Source organism: Plecotus auritus, assembly GCF_963455305.1.
Source record: "Plecotus auritus genome assembly, chromosome: 2".
Classification (NCBI taxonomy): Eukaryota; Metazoa; Chordata; class Mammalia; order Chiroptera; family Vespertilionidae; genus Plecotus; species Plecotus auritus.
Window position 1 is genome coordinate 44,511,609 of NC_137771.1, and position 23,586 is coordinate 44,535,194.

Below are 23,586 nucleotides of genomic sequence, written 5' to 3' on the forward strand. Positions count from 1 at the left end.
AGAAAAAATGACTGCCCATTATTGCACTAAGCCAAGAAGGGCCCCTAGTGAGCATATAAAGATGAGGTTTTTGTCTTTCCCATATCAGAAAAAAATTTTTTAAACCATCAGGTCCTGGTCAGGTGGCTTAGTTGGTTGGAGCATCATCCCGTACACCAAAAGGGTGCAGGTTCAATCCCTGGTCAGGGTGCATAAGGGAGGCAACAGATCGATGTTTCTCTCTCACATCAGTGTTTCTCTCTCTCTCTCTCTCTCTCTCTCTCTCTCTCTCTCTCTCTCAAAATCAATAAAAACATATCCTCATGTGAGAATTAAAAATAAATAGCCCGGCTGGCATGGCTAAGTGGTTGAGCGTCGACCTATGAACCAGGAGGTCACAGTTCAATTCCCCATCAGGGTACATGCCCAGGTTGCGGGCTTGATCCCAGTGCGGGGGGTGCGGGAGGCAGCCGATCAATGATTCTCTCTCATCATTGATGTTTCTATCTCTCTCTCCCTCTCCCTTCCTCTCTAAAATCAATAAAAATATATTTTTAAAAATAAATAAATAAATAATAAAAATGTTTAAGCATCAGTACAGTCTAGTAAAGAGACAAAAAAACTTTCCTATATTATTTCATTTCATCCTCAAAACCATCATTCTAGGAAGGTGGTCTTGATCCCTTCTTACCAAAGGCACAAACTGAGGCCTAGATTCATATGGACACAGTATCCATCCTGAGTCAGGTAGTTTCTTCTCTGAACCCCCACAGCAGGGCTTACTTTTGAACTATTTATATGACTCATCACATCTGCCTTGCAGGGATGCAGTAGCCAAGCCTGGGTACTGGAAATGCCACAGCCTGCAGTTTGGCTGGGGATGCTCAGCTGTCAGGAAAGAACTGCTCCAGTGGAGACAGATGCTAGAAAGTACTCTCAGGTGTCACACCATGCTGTGCAGAGAGAGAGAGAGAGAGAGAGAGAGAGAGAGAGAGAGAGAGAGAGAGAGAGAGAGAATTTGGCATTTCTGTGCACAAAGACCATTGCTGCTTTCTCCAAGTTCCAGGGCCCTTGATTACAAGGGGATTGAGTCTTAACCAGGAAATTAGCTCTCACCAGACTGGTTCCCCGTGAGCAGTGAGGAATCCCTACTTCAACTCTTCCTTGTTCTAAAACAGAAATAGCCATTTCTTCCTCTCTAGTGTACCTTTATTTGGCTGCACAATCCCTGGGATCTTTGTGACTTCAAAAATCCTTTAGGTTTTTTCGCAAACATAATATGAGATTTCTTTTGAGTTGGGGACACTGATCTTCATCGCACTTTTTTTAAAATATATTTTATTGATATTTTACAGAGAGGAAGGAAGAGGGATAGAGAGCTAGAAACATCGATGAGAGAGAAACATCGACCAGCTGCCTCCTGCACACCTCCCACTGGGGATGTGCCCGCAACCAAGGTACATGCCCTTGACCGGAATCAAACCCAGGACCCTTCAGTCCTCAGGCTCTATCCACTGAGCCAAACCGGTTTCGGCTTCATTGCACTTTTTAAATGAATTTTCAAGGCAGCAAAACAGTGTGAGCAAACTCTAGTTTTAGTACTTGAAAAGAATGAATATGCAGTGGCCATTTGCACAAAGAGCTGAAAATGATTGCAAAGAAATTTGAAGTCATGGCTGTGGAATTCTAGCATAGACATCTAGAGTCTGTTACTCTCTCTTTCACTGGACTGTTAACTCTCGGGCCTTACAGTTCTCCTGGCCCCTGCCTTGTCTTTTTCTCTGTCTTTCTCTGACTTTATTGTAGATCTGAGGAAACGTTTAGTACTAACTAAAGCTGGGTGCTGCCCAGCCTGTGAGTCTGATATGCCTGAGAAAGCAGCGCAGATTCCAACTGTAAGACGTTCCTTCACCAAGCCTTGGAAACCAGCACCCTGAGGCCGGCAGAGTTCAGAGGGAGCACTTGTAAGTGAGGCTCAGTTATAAACGCCTGAGGAGTGTTTTATTTAGTTTAAACCTGAACTTGAACTTGTAAATGAGTTCCTGGAGAACAACACGGAAAGGCTGATGCAGTAGAACAGGAAGCTGTATTTTAGCTAAGATAATTCACTTCTTTAAAAGAAAGAAAACCTTCCTTCAAGTATGTGTTTAACTGAACCGCCTTTAGGATAGCACAAGGGGACAATCTGCAAGATTTTTTTGATTGCAGGGTCAGAATGAAAGTTAATATGTTTCATTTGATCTCATCACCAGGCTCTTATCCATAGGGTGACTTAACAAGAGAAACGGATTTTTAAAGAGCCAATGAATGTCAAACAGACATCCAATCTGTAATTGTTTTCCTTAAAATATAATACTTAGAGGTGTGAACCTGTTCCAAATTAGAACTCTGTGTATGAGTTTTGAGTTTGTTCCTAAGTCTCGGTTACCAGGGGAGCACTACCAAGTGGAATTTATCTGAAAACAAAGTAACTGATTTTGTTTGCATGGTTGATTTTACAAAACACAGACTTTTTTTTTAATTAAATCCTCGCCCAAAGATATGCTTATTGATTTTAGAGAGAGGGGAAGAGAGAGAGAGAGAGAAAGATAGATAAATAGAGAAACAGAGAAACATTGATGAGAGAGAACATCAATTGGTTGCCTCCTATATGTGACCCCACCAGGGATTGAACCTGAAACCTAGGTATGTGCCCTGACTGGGAATCAAACCCACAACCTTTTGGTATATGGGAACAATGTTTCTACTAACTGAGCCACACTGTTCAGAACTATAAAACACATTCTTAAATCTGTCTTCAGTAATCTTTGCTTATAAGATCTTCACCGTCTCTGACATCATTACTAAAATGGTAAAAATGAATTACATTTTCTGTGTTAGAATGATACTACTTCTGTCCAAGAAGCATAGATTCCTGACAGGGAAACCAAGTAGCTCTGCCGATCACATATTTTATGAACATGTCCAAATCATTGATCAGACCTTCACACTGACTGTTCGTGCTGTGGGAACTTCTATCACCTTGGTACAGCTCCCCACACCAGTCCCACCAAGCAGCTTCCCACTCACCTCCCCGGGAAATATTCAGCAAGAATCTCATTGTTTGTAGAGATGAATATTGCTTAGCTGTAAATTTAATCTACAAATTTAGAATGAAATAAATCTGAACACAAAAAGCTTTTGCTGGTTCAGCATTTAAAAAAGTACTGTCATTTGAAACTGCCAACTCCCCCATGTGGGTTTGTTTTGCAAGTCACGTCTTAACAAAGACAAGTTTTGTTGCCATAAAACCCTAAATCCTGCCACGTTTTCAGGAGGAGGAAAGCCTGTTCACCAATCCCCGGTTTGTGCTGGGGGATGTCTCCTAGAGTTTGGACAGGGCTCAGGGCAGTCATTCCATTTTTAGCCAGGGCGTGGGCTCAGGTGAAACCCTGACCCATTCTGTGCTGCCCAGGCCACAACAGTGCTGCCCCTACTTTAGGCCAGTATTTCAAGGTTTTGTCTTTCGACATTTATTTCCTCCCCCAAATGCTGTGGTAACTGGTATACTGGGGCCTGTTTTGAGCCCTGAAGTGACAAGGCTAGAATCCAGGTCTCTGACTTGTTCCACGGTCGAGCTCACTGTAACCTCAATGAGGGATGTGAACAGTTCAACCCCTGCCAAGGTCATGTCTGCACTGTTAAAGAGGAAGAGGTGACTCCTGGAACCAGTAAAATCGAAAAGCAGGTGTTCCAGGCAGGTAATGGAAACACAGAAAGGGGGTCTCTGTAGAACATATCAGAGCATCTTTGTGGGGTGCCTCAGTCTCCCGGCAGCCAGTGACCGAGCTGGGGCTCGAATCAGGCCCCCGACTCACAGCCCAGTGTTGAGTTGAGAAGCTAGTCCCACTATACTCTCTCTCTCTCTCTCTCCTTTCATGAATCTGAAAAGTAAGATGCTACAACTTCTGCATATTCTGTCCACATTTTGCCTCCAGGCCTCGGTTCTTTGGCTCAGGACAGAAGCCTTCGATTCCAGATGCTAAGCGGGCTGGTCATGGTTGAGGTTGAGTGCGTTCTTCCCTTCCTTTCTTAATCCGGTGAATGGAGGAGGAAGGACTGTTGGTTTGTGTGGCCTTTGAGAGAGTAGGAGCCTGCCCTAGCTTCTGTGGGGGCTCACCCAGGTGGAAAGGGAGACTGGCTTGAAGGGGGGTGGGGGAGGAGGCAGGAAATGGGGTTGGAAAGGACAGGAGGAAGGACCCGGGATAGCGAACAGAGGAGGATGAAAAGAGTAAGAGGCAAAGACCTGTGCTCAGGACCCTGCAAGGAGGCGCCAGCTTGGGTAGAAATGCCCTAAGGTGGCAGGTGCCATGCAGTGCCTAAGGGCATCTTGGCTGAAAAGATTAGTTTGGGGATTCATTTCTGGCAAAGTACCAGATCTCCTGTCATCCTGTTGCAGGACATCTCTGGGAGAATTTTTTAAAAAACTGGACTTTTCACTTCAGTATTATTTTCCCCTTTACTTGACTTCATCTACCTGCACAATCTGAACATTAAATCTATGTGATAGATTTGCTCTGAACCTGAGTCATGTTTGGAAAGAGCTTTTCAGCGTTGGGGGAGGAGCGGGAGTGGGAACAGTCAGGGAATGATTGTTATAATGTGGCCACGCTTTGCTGAGCTCCAGCCTCCACTCCCACGCCTCTCTTTTTAAACGAGAAAGGTTACCTCCCCGGGCCATCATTGGGCCAGCCCCAAGTGTGACTGTCTGCACTTGTTAGACAACAGGCATTTAATTAAAATTGGAATCTGATGTGTAGAAAACATACTTTTTTTTTTCATTTCATAGCTCCCCAGGAAATCATATTCTTCTTCTTCCCTACTCCCCTCAACTCTCCCTGCTGCCAAGAAAGAAAGAGAGAGAGAGAGAGAGAGAAAGAGAGAAAGAAAGAAAAAGGGAAGGGAAGGGAAGGGAAGGGAAGGGAAGGGAAGGGAAGGGAAGGGAAGGGAAGGGAAGGGAAGGGAAGGGAAGGGAAGGGAAGGGAAGGGAAGGGAAGGGAAGGGAAGGGAAGGGAAGGGAAGGGAAGGGAAGGGAAGGGAAGGGAAGGGAAGGGAAGGCAAGGGAAGGCAAGGGAAGGCAAGGCAAGGGAAGGGAAGGGAAGGGAAGGGAAGGGAAGGGAAGGGAAGGGAAGGGAAGGGAAGGGAAGGGAAGGGAAGGGAAGGGAAGGGAAGGGAAGGGAAGGGAAGGGAAGGGAAGGGAAGGCAAGGCAAGGGAAGGCAAGGGAAGGGAAGGGAAGGGAAGGGAAGGGAAGGGAAGGGAAGGGAAGGGAAGGAAGACTAGGCGGAAGATCATTTTAATGTTGAAAATCAAAACGTACAGAGAGCTAGGCTGCCTTCTTTGTTTTTGCCTTTGGGGCACACATTAGCCAATAATAAAGCCTGTATTGTATCTTCAGACCAGAGCCAGCTTTTTTATGGCTAACTTCCCATATGGAAAAGGGTTTGTCCCATTTGAGGGCATTAAAATACAGCACTTAATGAATCTGTAACTAAAATCTTTCATCTTACCTTTTGTGCAATACAAGGGGTTACCCGATACCTTCTGATATCTGGTTGGACTTTGTGGAATCAAAAAATAGAAAAAGAACAAATAATAAACACAAGGCCCTGGCTGAAAAACAAGCCTCGAAGCCCCTTGTTGCGGCATTTCCGTAGCGGAGCCACTGTGCGCTGTCTGTGCTCCGCCCGGGGACCGGCAGGACCATCGGGCCAAGCAGATAGGCCCTCCAGACGATTCCATCGGTCCTTGTCCCCTTAATCTCCACGCTGCACCTCAGATCTCAAGCAGCGTCCGTGGCGCGGGCTCACTTTAATGGATAGAATCTCTTTTTCATGAAAAAGCAGGAAATAAGCTGTCTCTTTCATAAAAAGATTTACAAAATGTAATCATTGTTGAAATATTCCCTTTGAACTGCCGTGTCCACGGGGGTCTCCGGCTCCCAGAGGCCTGCTTCATTAGAACCCCTCACCAGCGGCTCCAGAAGGCAGGTACACTGGTGGTGCCGCTTTGATGTCTTGAATGAATGAAAGAAAAGCACAATAAAAAAGAGCTGTTGATCAAGCATAAAATACTCTTTAAGCTGACAGAATAGCAGCGTTAACACACCCTAAGCTGCTTTTAGTTTTTCCCTTTTTTCCTCACATTTTCCTGTGCTTTGTGTACAGTGGGGGTTTGTATTTTATAAGAAGTCTCTGATCTATGTAGTATGCCATTCACTAACAAAAACCAAAATAGGATTGTTTCTGTCCCACTTGGTTGCCTGACGACTCCCCCCTCCCCCCTCCATTCTCCCCCTCACCCCACTTCCAAGGCATGCAGTTTAGCCTTGCAAGGCAAGGACCCAAATGCCTTTCATAAACTTGAGCCAATTCCTTCTGTGTGGTTGATTTCACCGCTCTGATTTTAATACCGCAATTAAAGACAGATTTTTATTTTCTCAAGAACTTTCTCTCTTGCAACTGGGGAAATGGAACTGACGCAGCTGCTACTTTTAACTAAGAAATTATATCATTAAGTAAGAGAAAGCCACCTTGTTGAGCGATGACTTTCTAAAGGCACTGGTCAGCCTTGGGTCTCCTGTGGACCGTCAGCCCTGTGCACGCGTGTTTTAGTGAGAGAGCCCATCCACCCTGGCTCTCTGGTTTCCTGTACTTGCCTCTACCCAGGCATTAGCTCAGTGAATCCCCACAAAACTCAATAAAGTTGTGATCTCCATTTCACCGAGTTTCAAACTCAGACACAGGCGTGCTAACTAACTTGCCTAGGATCACTTAACAACTAGTACATAACAGTGCACTAGTTAAATGGTGGGACTCTGTTAACTGGAACTCCAGAGCCCTAGCTTTTACCACTATGCATACAGCCCTCCAGTAAGCCTGCAGAGCAAGTGTGAGTGGGCCAGCAAGCACTCTTTAATTCAGAAGTCTTCCGTTTACATTTGATGAACATAGAAAGGGAGACCAAAAACAATGTGCACTAGGACAAGTTGGAATATGGTGAAGGAGTCAGACTTTGGAACAACAGTCAGAATAACTGAATTGTGTATGCACTCTCAAGGTTTGGAGGTGCTGGATGGCTTATTGGGGGAAAAGATTAGTGTTTTCCCGTCTTGAGGTTTGAACCAAAAGGAGGTCTTGGCCGGGAGCAGCACGGTCACTCTCCAGGGAGCAGTGGTTTGGACAACTCCTCTGTGCTTGTAGTAAGTAGGCAGCCGTCCATGTTACAAAACGATCACACATGCTGCTGCCGCAGTTGGCTGCAGTTGGCCCTGTGGCAACAGCTCTTCAGTCAGAACTGCCTGGGGTGCCTCGGGGAAACCTGTGTCTGTCTTGAGAGAGCTCCTGTCACGGGGAGACATGGACACGTGGCCTGAGCATGAACGCGGCACAGCCATGCTAGAAGTCATCCGTCTGCAGGCCTTCTGGAGCAACTGGCACCAGGTCAGGAACCCTGGAGACAGGGTGTTTCTTCCTTCCTTTACTCACCAGTATTAAGTGCCTACTCTGTGGCAGCCACTGGGCAAGACACTGGGGATGCCCCACGCAAGAAGATAATTTTCTTAGGAAGAAAAACAGGTAATTGCAGTTCAGTGACTGTGACAGAGGTACACCTTGGGACTAAAGGCCTAGAGAAAGACCCCTTGGAAGAAGGGACTGCTAATCTGAGAGGGGCAGGACTAGCAAGTGTTAACAAAGCCAAGGAGAGGGGTGCAGCTGTGCCAAGGCCCAGCAGGGAGAAGGCATTTGGCTTTGGGGGATCTGGAAGAAGTTTAACAGCCCAAGTGCTGAGTACAAGCAGTGAAAAGATAAGGCCACAAAGGTAAGCCCGGCCAATCACAGCCCATTAATGGTTTAATAGTTTCCTGTACAATAAACAAGTCTTGGTTTAGTGTTATTGAAAACAGGGCTTTCTTTAATTAACAAAATCAGACAAGAAAAATGACCACAAAGATCAAAGCCTGTGGCTGGCGGTACCAATAACTGACACCTGTGTACAGCATGTCACCTTTTTAAGAAGAAACTAGTGTAAAAAAAACCCTCTTTCCTCTCCTGGAGTGCAGTCTGGTCCTCTCCGCAATCCTCTGAGCCCCAGGACACACAGCTCCTTGAAGTCGCACAACTAGTCCATGGGAAAAGTGGCACTCGGTCCTGGGTCCCTCAGACACTGATGATCAGCCTCATCAGTCAACATCTATATATATAAAAGCCTAAGCGACTGAATGACCTAACGACCGGTCGCTATTATGTGCACTGACCACCAGAGGGCAGGTGCTCAATGCAGGAGCTGCCAGCCCCAATCAGGGCCAATCGGAGCCAGCCGGGGAGAGGGACACTACCTGTGTACGAATTCGGGGGCAGACGCTTCAACCGGTAGGTTAGCCTGTTGCTGGGGTCCAGCCAACCAGGACTGAGTGAGATGGGCCAGACACGCCCTGGAGCCCTCCCTCAGTCCCTCCCAGCTGGCCAACCTCCCACGTCCCTCCCCAGCCTGATCATGCACCGGTGGGGTCCCTCGGCCTGGCCTGCAATCCGGGACCCTCTCACAATCTGGGACCCCTCGGGGGATGTTGGAGAGCCAGTTTCGGCCCAATCAGACCGAGGGACCCCACTGGTGCATGAATTCGTGCACTGGGCCTCTAGTAGGTTTATAAAATCCCAGTGTGAGGCAAGCAGGGTACCAGCACCTGGAAGGACATAGAAGTCCAAAAACCAGCACCTTCTTTCTGAACAACGCCTTAAGAGCAAGCACCCCATTTATTGTACTCATCATATCCCCAGAGTTCACCACGTGCGCAGCTCCGAGCTCACAGTAGGCTCCTAGGACTTGTTGAATGAGTGAAGAAAAATGCTCCAAACTGGTGTATGCTAATGTGAGAAGCCGGAAGTGTACTCTGAGGCCCTGAGCATTTCCATTGTATTGGAAGGGGGCCAGGAGGCTACCAGGCTTTAGGCTGATTTGCCAAGGATAACTCACTTGTACCAAACAGTGGACTTTAGCTCATCCAAACAAGAGCAGGAAGCCAAAAATGACTAACTGAATTAGCGTGACCCAGCAGAGAGGGAATCTCCTCAAGAGAGAAGTCAACATGGTGACCACAACTCACGCAGCATTGGTCCGATGCACACTGCTTGGTGGCTAAGGGAGAGCTAGCCTGCTGGGGGCGCCTGAGAGTGGAGGGAGTGGGGGCAGAGGCCTCTCGGGTGTGAATGTCCTTAAATAACCCACCTGGCCTGGAGAAGAAAGCGCAGTGTCACACCCAGTTCTGGATTCCACATTAACAACCTCCTTCCGCAGTGTTCAACTTTGCCCTTGAGGTCCTTTGTTTAACTTTTTAATTTGAAAAACAGATTCTGCTGGGTCACAGTCTGTTCCGTCCTCCCCACCCCACACCCCAACCCCCACCCCCACCAGCACCCTCTCTTTTTTTTTTTTGGTTAAAGTAAAATATAGCTATCTCAAATAGACTTGTATTTCCTTTTGTTGCTAAAATATACATCCGGCCCTCTGAGTGAAAAGGGTTCATAACAGACCTTTAAAAAAGTTGTTATTTGAATGTTTGTTGTTACTAAGGAGTCGAGTCTTCCCCCAGCAACCTCAGGACCAAAGAGTGGAAAATAGCCTCAGTTTCCTAATTGCTCTCCATGCGGCACAAGAAAGGAAAGCGCCGGCCACTGTCGAAGGCACCTACCGCCATTTCAGGCTTCCTGTTTCGGATGCAGCCGGATAGATTTTGTTTATGGTTCATAAAACCTGACTACTGTGAATAGTCCAGAATTCTGGCAGAATGGGATCCAAACTTTCATGGAGCTGTAAATTAAGGGGCGGGAAGTGTGACAAAACTCCTTAGAGAATGGTGAAAAAAAAAGTCGTGCTGCAATGGTTAAATGAAATTTTATAAGCACATTCAGTGTGGAGCTGTTTTGCATTACATGAGTTGAATACCTTAGAGACGCCACATCTGCAGGCACTTTATTAAATCCTTAGTCAGCACTTTCCAACCTGATGAGATTACTTCTTCATTTGACTGGAGAAAAGGAAAGCTGAGCTCTGGTCCTGGACTGCAGATTTCTTTTGATGTTTCACCTTGAACACGGGGAGAGGACAGTTCCCTCCTTCTGTCCCCCCAGCACATCCCAATCTGGAGGAACTGTGAATGTAACAGAGCAATTTTACTTACCCGGAGCCTTGTGGGAGTGTGGATTTATGGACTTCCAAAACAACTGTAGCAGAGTGTTCCCCAGGAAAAAATAGATCAAAGCCCCGTGTTTACTTCCTTAATATAAATGTATCGAGATAACATCACCCTATATTGTATTGCAATATTAGGACTCACTGCAGATAAGGGACAGAGATTCCTTTGTAGTTCGTCTGGATACAGTAGGTTAGATGAGGGGCTATAAAGTATGAAGGCAGAACCCATAGGAAACCTAAGCTGATGTCAGTAAACCTGAAGACGATTTTTTACTCTCCATAAATGAATTTTGTTTAATGTGGCAACATTTTCCTAGTGATTTGCTACTCAACCCCAACAATTTAACAATCTCCAATTTCTTTCATATTTTTCTTGTATGACCCGAGAAGAAAGTGGTCAGAATTGTTCTTCAAGGAATGTTTTGAAACTTGCACTGCTTGCATAATGAATTTTACAAGAAAATGTCACAAGAGAAAAATGGCTTTTTCCAATCATGGAAGTTTATAGAAATTGGGTGGCTTATAAATGTGCAACTATTACACTCATTATAACAGAATCGGGGGTATTTTCAGCTACAAACTGATCATGAGAAAATTCGGGAGTATGCATGAATATTTATTACTATGATGATTATTATTATCATAACTGCAAACAAATGATTTAATCAGAGACCTATTAAAAAAATTATCTGTGTGGTTCCCCTAACCCAACCCCCTTCCCATTCTGGAAAGCCTTGGTCAAGTAGCAGGTTAATTGTCATGAAGATTAGTGTGATGTTGAAATAAGTACTAATGGTCAAATTACAGGAGTGAAAAAGTTTAAGAATAGGTTTTGGTTTGGGCCTGAAAGAGTTAATTAAGTTTTTTTCATGGGTTATTAAAGACCCCCAATCCAAGCCTTCAGGAGTCATATTGACACCCCACCACAGGGCAACTCGCTCCTCTATTGACATGTTGCTGGTCTGAGCACAATAGCCTTCTGTGTCTGCAAATCATTGCTAAAATCATCTCAAGGAAAAAAAAAGTTTGAAAGCTTTAACGTTAGACAAAAGCCCAAGAGCTGCAGTGCGCAGCTCAAAACCCCAGAGTCAGCAACTTCTATTGATTAAAAACTAACCTTTAAAGTAACTCTGAGAGTGTGTGGTTAGCATTTAAATTTAAACATGTCATGAGTTGATTTGTGTTACTGAATACCAACTCAAAAGGAGTAACATTCACATCGCTTTTTTTTTTCTAATTCCCTTAAGCAGCTAAAGTATTTCATGAAATGTCAATAGGGCAAAAGGAAAAGGGGAGGGGCAGTGCTGGGCCTTGTAGTTTTCTTTCCCATGCAGATATTCACCCCCCAAAAGAAAAGTGTGGAGAGCGAAACACAATAATTAGTCCTTTGTCTAACTTTCCCAAGTGCCAGAGAAAGACAGATTAATTAAATATACAACGGTGTTGGTTTTTGGAGTGGGGGTCCTGCTTGCTGTGTAGGTCATAAATTGGGCAGAATAAATACTTCAATGTGTTTGCAGTGGGCCTGCTACGTCAGAGCCACTGGAAGGTTGGTGGGAGGAGAGCAGAGGGTTTCTTGCTAATGATAGTCACGTCTGGGTCTGTCTGGTTGCTCTTAGCAACCAGACATGATGTAACACCAGGATGAACTTGAACTTGGGGGACTTGAAAAGAGAACAATAGACCAGAGCAATCAATAAAGCCTATTTCAGTGAAGGATTACAGAGCTGCTCTGGGGTAACCTTGTCGGCAAGGCACACTGAATAGTAAGATGTGTGAAGAAAACTTTTTTTTCCCCACTTTGCTTTTTAAGAGAAGTGCAGAGGCACTGCAGATTTTTGTAGTGCGCTGAGGTTGCATCCAGAAACTGTGGTGTGGAAAACTGCTCCCCCTGCTGACTCACTGGGTCCCAGGCGTTGGCTTCCAGATCTGCTAACACTGTGTCAGAGTTAAGTCTGGAATTTCACAACTGACTGAGAAAGTGTGCGAACAGAAATTGTGAGCATTGTTTGTGGCACCCAAAGTTGGACACTGTTTTGTTGAAGAGAGGACTGGTCTCTAAGGTGGCTGAGAGGCAGCTAAAAAGACAGTTTGGAGTCTGCGTGGCTCTGCCCTCTCTCTCCCTCGCCTTTCTTTTGTCCAGCTAGATTTAGGCCGTGTGCATTTGCCAGGATGATTTCCTTTCAGGACACAAGAGGCCTTATTGTCTTCCTCAAAGCATGTGGTCAGAGAATAACATCTCAAAGTATACAGGATGAGTGGTTTTTTGGTTCGGGTTTAGGTTTTTTCAAGTGCTCTGGAAATCAAAGGTGACTTGTGTGACCAGGAAATCTTATACCAACCTCCATGTAGCTATCATTTCGCCATTTATCCTGGGGATCAAACGAGTCCTCACTTTACCTAATTGAATCTCTTGGATACGAATGAGCCTCCATCTGACCGAATCAACCTCAATGTAACCCTTTCTTGATCCTGTCAACTCGGAGGTTTTAGAAGCATTCACTTTCGCTAGAAGTTGATGACGTTTCTGTGAATAATGATAAATGTGTTGAATTTGACCAGGGTATCTCTAGAGAAAAGTTGGCAAAAGCCATGTACTTTTTTATTTCACTTAGAAACTGACTCTGATATTAAACTGTAATTGGTCACTTTGTTGAGCTTACAGAGAAAGACATGCCAGCGTATAAAGGGAGGTATAACCAGACTATTGCCCCAAACTAACCACCTAAGATTTATGTGAAAAAAATGGTAACTGGGCCCAGCAGGCATAGGGAAGGCTCTAAATAACTGTTGAATGAACAAAATATGAATGTGAGTTATGCATTCCCTTGGCACATCCTAGTTAGGGTGAAGTTTTGATTATTATATGTCATTTTTGAAGCCATTGTTTTAGACATGCTGAGCTGGAAGGAGTATTTCACATCATCAAATCTACCTCATGCACATAGAAGGAAACTGAGTATAAGAGAGAAGCTGTGACTTGTCCAAAACCACCCAGGACTCTCAGTATAGCATTTTTTCCACTTTGCCTCCACTTATTCTTATATCACTACTAGAAGCCCGATGCACGAAGATTCATGCTAGAATGGGCTTTCCTTTCCCTGGCTGCCAGCACCGCCTTTCCACTCCTGCCCAGCCCCTTTCCACTCAGGCCCCAGAGCCGCCTCTTTCTGCTCTGGGAGCCGCCTCTTTCCACTCCAGCCCTGCCTTCCCAGGCTGCCCAGAGGCCCTGAGAGACCGGGGGTGGGGAAGAACACCCCCGTCACTTGACGCCTGTGTATGCAAATTAATCGCCATCTTTGTTGGGTTAATTTGCATATCACTCCTGATTGGCTGGTGGCATAGTGGAGGTACAGTCAATTTACATGTTTGTGTATTATTAGGTAAGATTTTTTAAATTTTTTCAATTACAGTTTACTTTCAGTATTATTTTGTATTAGAGGCCCGGTGCATGAATTTGTGCATGGGTGGGGTCCCTCAGCCTGGCCAGCAATTGGGGCTGATTAGGGCCGTCTCGCTGTGGGGGAGGGGACACAGGAGGTTGGCTGACCACGGGAGGTTGGCTGTGGAAGTACACTGACCACCAGGGGGCAGCTCCTGCATTGAACGCCTGCCCCCTGGTGGTCAGTGTGCATCATAGTGACTGGTCGACTGGTCATTTGGTTGCTTAGGCCAGTGGTCGACAAACTCATTAGTCAACAGAGCGGCAAACCACAGCTCGCGAGCTGCATGTGGCTCACGAGCTGCAGTTTGCCGACCACTGGCTTAGGCTTACATATATATATAGATTAGTTTCAGGTGAACATCAGAGTAGTTAGACAATCATCTACTTTATAAAGTATTCCCCATCAATATTTCCAGGACCAACCTGGTACCATACATAATTATCACAGTATTATCAACTAGATTCCCTTTGCTCTATTTTACATCCCCATGATTGTTTTGTAACTGCCAATTTGTATTTCTTACTCCCTTCACCTTTTTCACCCAGTCCTCTTCCCCTCTGACAATCACCAGTCTGCTCTCTGTGTCTGTGAGTCTGTTTCAATTTTGTTTATTTATTTTGTTCTTTAGGTTCCACATAAAAGTGAAATCATATGGTATTTGTCTTTCTCTGACTGATTTATTTCACTGAGCATAATACCCTCTAGGTCTATCCATGCTGTCACGAGTGGTAAGATTTCATTCTTTTTTATGGCTGAGTAGTATTCCATTAAATATATGTAACACAGCTTTTTTTATCTGAGTCTGTTGATAGGCATTTGGGTTGCTTCCATATCTTGGCTATTGTAGATGCTGCCACAAAGAAAGTAGAGTGCATAAAGGAGTTCATTATTCTTATATCACCGTTGACCATGTGTGCCTCTTAAGAGAATGCAGCAATAACATCTTCAGTGCCTACATCTCATTGAATAAATGCTGTGAAAATCATCAAAGGAGACATTCATCACCACACGAAACCACTCCCCTCACCAACTCTTCATTTGATCAACTCTTCTTTGTTGAAAACCTTCTATTGCAGGCACTGTACTAGGCACTGAGGATCCAATGAAAAACAAGGTGATCCAGTTTCCTGCCCTTGTGTAGCTGTCCTCACCAGACTCTAAAACCACATATGTATTTCAAGTGGACATAAATACTTTATTTTGTAGGACACACTCCGAACATTAGCAAACCCCACTGGAGACACTGAATTTCAGTTTTAGAGGAGTAAGATCAGTTTCAGTGTCTCAAGATGTACTACTGTTTGTTGCTCCTTTACTTTTTCCATGAATCCCCCCTTTATCCCTAACAGGCCCTGATTTCACAGTTGGAAGGACAACTTGTAAATATATTCTTTTCTACATTGGACCTCTAATTGCTCTTTTCCTTTTCTCTTCCAGTCCTGGTACCTGGGATAAAAGTCGAAGTGTCCCACCATCCACCAGACAGACCACCTGACCCCTTCTCAACTCTGTAACATGGACGCATCCTCAACCCAGCGCGGTTACAACTTCACTGTCAGGGGAAGGGGAGAATCAAATCAACTTGTACATGGAAACAGCGAGCATTATGGTCAAACAGCAAAGGCCATAACCTTTTGGGATTTTTTTTTAACTACTTTTGGGACTGTTGTAATTTTCTCATATGGTGCTGGAAATGGCTGGGCTTTGTAACATATGAAGTGTTTTCATGGTGGTGTGAGCATCAGGTAATGTGGCTAGAGGAGGTCTACTCTTGCTCACTGACTTCCATTGTAACACACTTTCCTTACAGAGCCTGGCCGTTTCACAGTATTCCATGAATTTACCCACACAGGTGTGAGCCTCCTCGAGCAATCAAGGAGGCACATGGAAAACTAAATCTTTTGTAGTAGCTGAGATCTGCAATATATAACTTACGGGACAGTCATAGGGCAATGTTCTTCTGTAACATATTGGAAAAAGAAAATGCAGTTATGTTCCTTTTTTCCTTTTTCTGTTAGCTTGGTTTGGTTCAGCAGTCAGCAGTTCAATCTATAACATGGCCCTCAAGGACAGTGAACCCACTCACGTTGCAGAACAATTCTGAAAACGGCAAACTACTACTACTATTCAGTTTTGTAAAAGTTTTGAAATGCTGCACTTACGTTAAAAAACAACATTTTTTCAACAATTTCAACAATGACACACAAATTCACATGGAAATGGGGAAGATGGTCTGTTTTGACAGAAACTGACAGGAATCAATCAAAACAATCGAATTTTGAATTGAGTAAAGTGCAATTTCATTGGATAGCTAAATATCTTTGTAAGATAGAGATTGTTGAAAATTCTATTTTTGTTTTTCAAGTCCTTCCACCCCAGGACTCTAAATTATTGGGGTAAAAAACAGCCTTGCAAGAAAAAGGGGAGCTATTTTTGCTTTTTATGTTTTTTATTGTTAAACTTGTATCCCTTTAAAAACTGAAGGAAAATTTAAAAAAAAACACAAAAAAACAAATCTAATGGTGCTTTTACCACAATATGTTAACTACATTAAATGCTAATTAATTATTTTCTGTTATCAAAGCACATAAGTAAAATGAAATCATGGTATCTGTTAATTTCATAAGCTAGAAGTCACTATAATGGATTATGCCAATTCTGAAAATTTTTACATGTATCCGGCAACATAGGATTTATCAGTTATCAGACACTTCATTGTACCAGAGATTGTCCAGAAATTTTAAAGACCTTTGCGCCCCTGAACTGGGCTATGGGAAAAATCATAATAATAATGAAACCAATACTGACACAAATGCTGGTGCCCACTCAGATCAAGGGTACTTGTTAGGGAAAAAAAAGTTTGCACCCCCAAATGTCCTGTATCTTATGTAAAAAAACACACAAAAAAAGACAAAAAAAAATAATAACAAAAAAAAGTGCAAGTGATTTTTCTACCAGACAGTGAAGCACCCCTTTGCTTCCCATGCAACTTCCAGAAGATTTCCTATACTATACATATATATACGTTCTGGTTGGCAAGCCCTGCTGATCAGAGAAAGTCTCTGCATGTTCTAGTGTTAGTAACTAATTTTTATATAGTTAATGTAGGATAAAGTAGAGTGCATTAAGACACAATATTGTAATCCCTACTCTAGGCACTTGCCTTTAAACTATGTTTTCCAGCCCTTCAGAAGGGTTCTACTACTGTCCTATACAATCAAGTAACTGAAATTCTTGGGAAGACACTTTGCTCCTCATTTTCCCCCCCCAAAACAATGTTGTTTTGTTTGTTTGTTTTTTTCCTTAATTTGCACGAAAACAAAAATTCCATATCAATGTGCCTTGCCCTGGATAGCGATTATTTGTGGAATTGTTGCACATGCTCCTCTATTGAAAGGGGGTTTTCCCTAGTCAAGCATTTGGAGACACTTTTTGTAAATGTGACTTTTATGTCAGCCATTGTCAGTTTCAACATCTAGAACTAAATAGAGAGTTAGTCGTTCCGCAGATAGGAGTAGTCTTTATTGTCCTCTGTGGTCAGTGGCAGTGCTATTCTGAGATCTGTAGATGCTTAGAATATCAGTATTTTGGATGTTGCTGCATTTTACAATTTATTTGGAGTCTTCCTTTATTTCCCCCAACCCCAGATATATGAAAATATGCAATACCTGCTTATATCGTGTAGAAAAGCTTAGCGATGATTAATTTTTCTTTTATTTTTTTTATTTGACCAAAGTCGGTGCTGCACTTGACGCAGTGTGTTTTGGGTGTTTGTCTTTGTACTTTTGTTGTGATTTTTGAATGCACGTGCGCAGGAAGGGCTCCTCTTAGAGAAGCAGTCAAACTGTGAAGCACTAAGCTGACCCTGCTTCAAGCAATTTTGTTTTTACAACTGTTCCTTTCACAAGCAAGCCTTAAAAAAAAAAAGACAACTTCCTTTTTCTTCAGCTCCCACACCCCATTTTTCTTAGCAGACTGCAGTCAATCCACATTCAATAAAAAGTATATAATGCCCATTTTTATATGCACGTTTTTAAACTTCCAAGTTCTGAAAATTGTTTACTGGTTATCTCTATTTAAGGAAAAAAAATAAAATAAAACATTTTGGATTTTCATATGTGTCTGATAAGTGGTTGAATAGTCGTTTGGCGCTGTTGTATGGTGTGGTTGTCAGTATATGGTGTCACTTCCTATAGCCAGCCAGCATACTTTGCCTTCCCCCTATAGCACTTAGCTGGGCATTACTTTATTATGACATATGTGCACTAAAAAAAAAGAAAAAAGAAAAAAAAAAGAAAAAATAGCAGCTTTCAGTGCTTCACAGTGAAGGGAAAAAGCCTAGACAAACATTTTGTCAGAACCTTGCAATAAGCCAAGGTATTACCAGTAAATTGGTTGTATATACAATAAAATTGCACCCTTTTTTTAAAAACAAAACAAACTAAGCAATAGTTTGGGCAGTTTTAGTTGTTTTTAGTGAGCATGTTGTAGTCATGACTGCAAAGAGAGAGAATAAACTGCCCACTCAGAAGATATGTAATTTGTATTGTTGTATAGTTTTATTGATTACACTGATTTATTCTACCCTATTTTATAATGCAGGACTTTTGTAATGTTGTTTAAATGAGGAAAAATTTCTGTCAAATTAGCCTAGTGAAACTTCCAATTGTTCATTATAAATGCAGCGTTCATAGAATTGCTTTCTTCGCCCCCCCTCGCCCCGCCCTCTTTGGGAACTGGATTTAAGTTTAAAACTTTCCTGTTTCCTTTTTTTTTTTTTTGTAAGTATTTAAATACAGTTATTTTTTTCTCTCAATGGTATAGCATATTCCTATGCTTGAGAAGTATAGGTCTACTGAAAAACCATTGTAAATGGACGTTACAGGTATGCTGTATTTTTTGAAGGTATTTTGTTGTATTAAGTTTGATGAAGCTAAAATTAGGGAACTCTGAACAGATTTGCAGGAAAAAAATGTTTTAAAGGCTTTAAAACATTAGGGAGGCAGTCTAGGGTGAAAATGAACAGGGGTTAAGTATTAAATACACTAAGTTACATTTTTGTTCGTTTCATTGTCCAGAAAGCAGCAGGAAACTGTAGTTCAGCGGTGATCAAGCAGGAAAAAAGCAACACCCACCGTCCGCGTGTTTACCTTGTTAGAGTAGAAGCCCAGAAAGACCTTTGAGGAAGGTGTGGGACCCGTGGGACCGGGTGTGTAGACTGACAGACAGACGGAGGGCTATCGGCATTGGAAGGCCCCGCCCTCCGTTCGGAAACATATTTCAATTTTTTCTCTTCCGTCACATGGCATTAACAATATTGGCAAAGATAACTTTCTCGAGTCACTCTTTTTTTTTTTTCCCCCTTTGGGAACTGAAGTCAGAGGCACAAACACTAAATCCAAATAGTTTTCTATCTACTTTTTTTTCCTGGCCCATCCCCCTGCCACACAAATGCGCCTTTTCTGATCCCTCCCGGGCAGAGGCCGGCGCCCTCCTGCCACTCTGCCCATCCCGGAGGCTTTTTCTTTCCTTTGAGGTCTGAACTCACTTTTCCGTTTCTTCACACCCGGGCATGAGCAGCTATTTAGTACCAGCTTCTCCCCACCCCCACCCGCCCCCCAGTGAGGTGTGGGCTGCTGGGCATCTGTCCTGACACCTGTGCTCTCCACTGGGAGGATTCCAGTGAGCAGGGACCCCGCCCACCGGCACCTGCAAATCCCCTGGGAAGTGGCTCCTGCCCTTCCAAGCCCTCATCCCCACAGGCCTTGCATCCTGTAGTCAGTGTCAGAAAGTACTGAGGAAATCTGGGTTAAGAGAAGCATTTCTTCCTTGGGATTCTCTGAGGGGGGGGGTTTCTAAGAATGTCATTTAATGTGCTTTGCATCACGTCTCGGGAAATACCTTGTCGTTCATACTGGTGGTGGTGGTGGTGGTGGAGGTGGTGGTGGTGGTTTCTCTCTCCATTTCTATTATCTCTGTCTCTTTCCTTTATTATTTTTTTTCTTTTGTCTGGTAGCAGGCCTCCCATTGAACAAATTGCAAACACACTGACATGGTCACGTAAGGAGAGCTTCAGTGGCACCTCACCCCCCTCCCAGACCCATCCTTGGCCGGTCTCAGCGGTGCTGCCCACGGGCAGAGCTTTCATTCCCATCCGCTCCCAAGGCCAAGTTCGTCCTGAAGTCAATGCATGTATTTACCGTTTGACAGCCAACCCACTCTGCCTTCTCCACGTCCAAGGCTGTGCATTCGTCTAATTAGTGTCATGTATGTTTTCCTTTCATTTTTCCCAATAAAAAAAGCAGTGGGATGAAAATTGCTTTGATATATAGCAGGTAACATTGAAGCTATTCCATAGCACTTAATTGTAGTGAATTCTGTGTCACCAATTCTGAAATCAATTTAATGTTTCATGCAAATCCATTACATGGTGCTATTACAGGCTGACAAAATGATTTACACCAATGTGACAACTTGGGCTCAATTCACTCTGCTTTCCAACAGTGTAAATGCATAGCAGTGTTTATCTGCATGACAACTATGCACTAATCTGTCTGAAGAAAAAAAAAAACCTATATCAACTTTGATATCTACTTTCCGTTTACTTCAATCCTTGCCTTTTTGGTCATTGTTATAATGCCAGCTTTAGGACAGAAAGAATTATAAGAAAACCAGCATAATACCTGATATATTAAAATGTAGTGCCTGTGAAATCTGTATTATATTGCTCTTCTGAAGTAAGATTTTTCTACACCGGTAGCCTTCGCTGTCAGTCAGTCAGGACCTTCTGGTATAGGTGATGTAAAATAACCGTACAATATTAATGCATGCTATTCCATAATGCTTAGTGAACTGTATGAATATTACTCAAAGTTATGTTAGTCTTTTTTTCTGACTTGGTTCTTGTCAGCTAGGTTTAAAGGTATTTCACTGAGAACGCAAATTCTGTCTTTTCTTGATTTCGACTGTTTTCAGTATTTTGGAGGTATACATTTACTTAAATTCAGTATTACTTGTGTTTTTGTTTTCGTTTTTTGTTTTCTTTTTCTTTCCTAGGGGACAAGCATGGGTGTTTGATTTCAGAAATCAGGCCCTGGCAAGACTTTTGTCTAAAAACGACCGTTTATGAATTTCAAGAACTCTGCTGCAAACGCCCTCTGAGGACATTTCCAGGAGAGGGGCGTTTTCCTTGCCCGCCACCGAAGCTCTGCTCACCCCGAGCGTTTTCTCAGTGGACAGTGTTCAGCCAGGTACCCATGCTTGATCCGTCTTCACACCAGACTTCCTCATACGAAAAGGAAAAAAAAACGAAAAAAAAATTCTTTAAAAAATCACGTGGCTATTTAGTTGTATGCACAGTTGCAATATTTTCTTCAAAAATAAAACTCTGTACAAACTTTGGGCCCGATTCATAAGAAAAAGACATTTGCTATTAACACGGGATTTTTAAAATATACTTTTTTGGCCTCAATTTGAAAATATTTTCCAAATTAAATAAATTTCCATCTCATTTTTTTTCCTAAATGAGTACCCATCTGTGTTTTATGCCCCAAAGGGCTATGAGGGGGCCAGGAGAGTGGGGAGCAGATACCAGAAACGCCCAGGAAGATCAGGGTGACCACCCAGACCTGAGCAGGAGGGAGGGGGCAGCGTGTGCCAGGCAGCACGAGTTTCACATGTGGACTCCTATGCTGTTTAATTAAAAAAACCTAATTTCCAAAATGTGTCATCACCAAGTCCTACTGTGTGAACTTTTATATTTTTAATTCCTGAGGACAATAATGTCCCCAAAATCAGGCTGTTTTTCCTGCTGTTTTGATGCTCAACTTCTCAAAATAACAAAAGTTTTTGTTTTCCCATTGATTCTATTTGTTATTTTTATTTTTATTATTATTTTAGTAGGAGTCTATAAATTAGCACTTTTAAAAAAAAAACCACCAACATCTTAACCCACAGTCGAAGGCCACTGGCTCCTTGGGAATGGAGATTTGAGAGCTGCCAGCTTCATGCTTCTGCCCTCCTCTCAGATGGCATCGCTGAGATGCTAACTAGCCCTAGGGCCAGAGCTTTATCAGGCTCCAGGAGGTCCTCCAGGAAGACTTTCAAAGGCAAACACACACTCCCCTTCCCCTACAGCCATGACCTCTAACCTGGAACAAAGTTCACTGGGGACTTTTCCCACCACCCTTGGAAATCTGTCCATTCAAGATATCTCGGTTTTACATTTCAAATTGGGGGTGGGGGATAGGAGGAGGGGATGGAACACTTCCAATGATAAGAGATCCGTTGCGAAACTGAACACTCCCGTGTTAATAACTTGGTTTGACATTTGTTTTTATGAGCCGGGCCCCCTGTGCCTCTAGATTACTTGTATTGACTTTCATAGTTAGCCTTTTAGTTTTACTGTGTTCTGTGAAAATTTGTAATTGGTTGAGAATCGCTGTGGGCGTCCATTCTTATTCAACTAAATCTCCACAGGTTTTTGAGCTGGTGTGGATTAGATTAACTCTTGTATTCAACCATTAGTGCTACCACCTTCTCACATTACAATACAATTACTGGAAGCAAGTACTGCATTTCCTATGCAACAAAAAAGGAAAAATAAAAAATTGCTAATGCTATGGAAACTGTGTCATCATTGGCTTTCAGTCATGCCTGGGTGGTGGTATCTGAGTGCCAGTTATGGGTGTGGGTCGAGGCTCCCCCGGAAGACTGGTCTTTCCGCACGGTGGAGTTTGTGTCATCCTTGATGGATGTCAGGCACATGACATCCTTCACAGAGCTCTGATGGGCAATAATGCTGGTTTTTTCACCTACTTAGACAAATACGGGACTTTATACTCGCATAGTGCTTAGTATGTGCCTGATACTGTTCTGAGTGCTAAGATACCGTATCAAGAGTCAGGAATGAGTAACTGTAGGATACAGCCTCTACCCCTGGAGCTGGGGGAACAAAAGAGAAAGGTGGGATTGCCTGAACCTAGGAACTCCAAAGAGGGACCCGCACACAGCTGATACTCGAATCTTTACTGAAAGGGGTCACCATGAGGGTGGGGGCACCACACGGCTGGTACTAAGCCCTGTGGAGGATGTGGGGTGTCTGGTGCTAGGACTGAGGAGTGGGACGCAGCCTCCAGGATTAGTCCTGAGGGGACAGGCGTGTGGGCGCAGCAGGAAACTGTTGCATCCACCCTCTGCTGCTGGCACGTGGCAGACAGCAGCTGAAACCAGGAAGAGTCCCCTTCTCTCCCCTCTCTCTCCCCCAGCGCTCCTGCCAGTGCCTCTTACTGGCCAGATCTAACTGCAGCCCCTGGCAAGGAAGTCTGGACAATGCAATGAGAAAAGTACTAGCCCCACAGGACAGGGTATAAAAGGATGGGCTTGGATGCCAGAGACAATGAGTCAATGACACAAATATCCTAATCCAGTGGTCGGCAAACTGCGGCCCATGAGCCACATGCGGCTCGCGAGCCATGGTTTGCGGCTCTGTTGACTAATGAGTTTGCCGGCCACTGACCTAATCCTTTTAATCACAACCACCCTATGAGAGGGGCCCTATTTTTATTCCCATTTTACAGATGAGGAAACTAAGGCAGAGAGAGATTGAATAACTTATTCAAATAATGAATAAATGACAGGTGGGCTTCTAATCTAAGAAGTTGGGCTCTAAATTCCATCCTATACTCACTATAATATATTGACTGAATTACTTATTTAATAAATATTTTTGAGTATAATGTGCCCAAAACTATGCCAAGGGCTAGGGATAGTAGGTAAATAAAGACTGGGGAACTCTTCTTGTGAAGTATACAGTCTAGGGCAGCAGTTGCCAACCTTTTGGACCTCATGGACCACCAGGGGTCCGCGGACCACTGTGTGGCGACCGCTGGTCTAGTGGGCAAAGCAGTATTCTTCAAATGAACACAGCAG

General features: G+C 43.6%; 1 protein-coding gene across 11 annotated transcripts in view; it reads left to right on the top strand.

The window, feature by feature from the left end:
• NFIA (nuclear factor I A) overlaps positions 1–22,277 on the top strand; it is a gene marked incomplete at its 3' end in the record, with an annotated part of 384,408 nt that extends 362,131 nt beyond the window's left edge. For all 11 annotated transcript variants that reach the window (XM_080656321.1, XM_080656311.1, XM_080656316.1 and 8 more), the window contains one exon: positions 15,094–22,277. In XM_080656321.1, coding sequence (XP_080512447.1) covers positions 15,094–15,170 — 77 coding nt within the window. The remainder of the gene's footprint in view (positions 1–15,093) is intronic.
• Between the last annotated feature and the right edge of the window lie 1,309 nt (positions 22,278–23,586).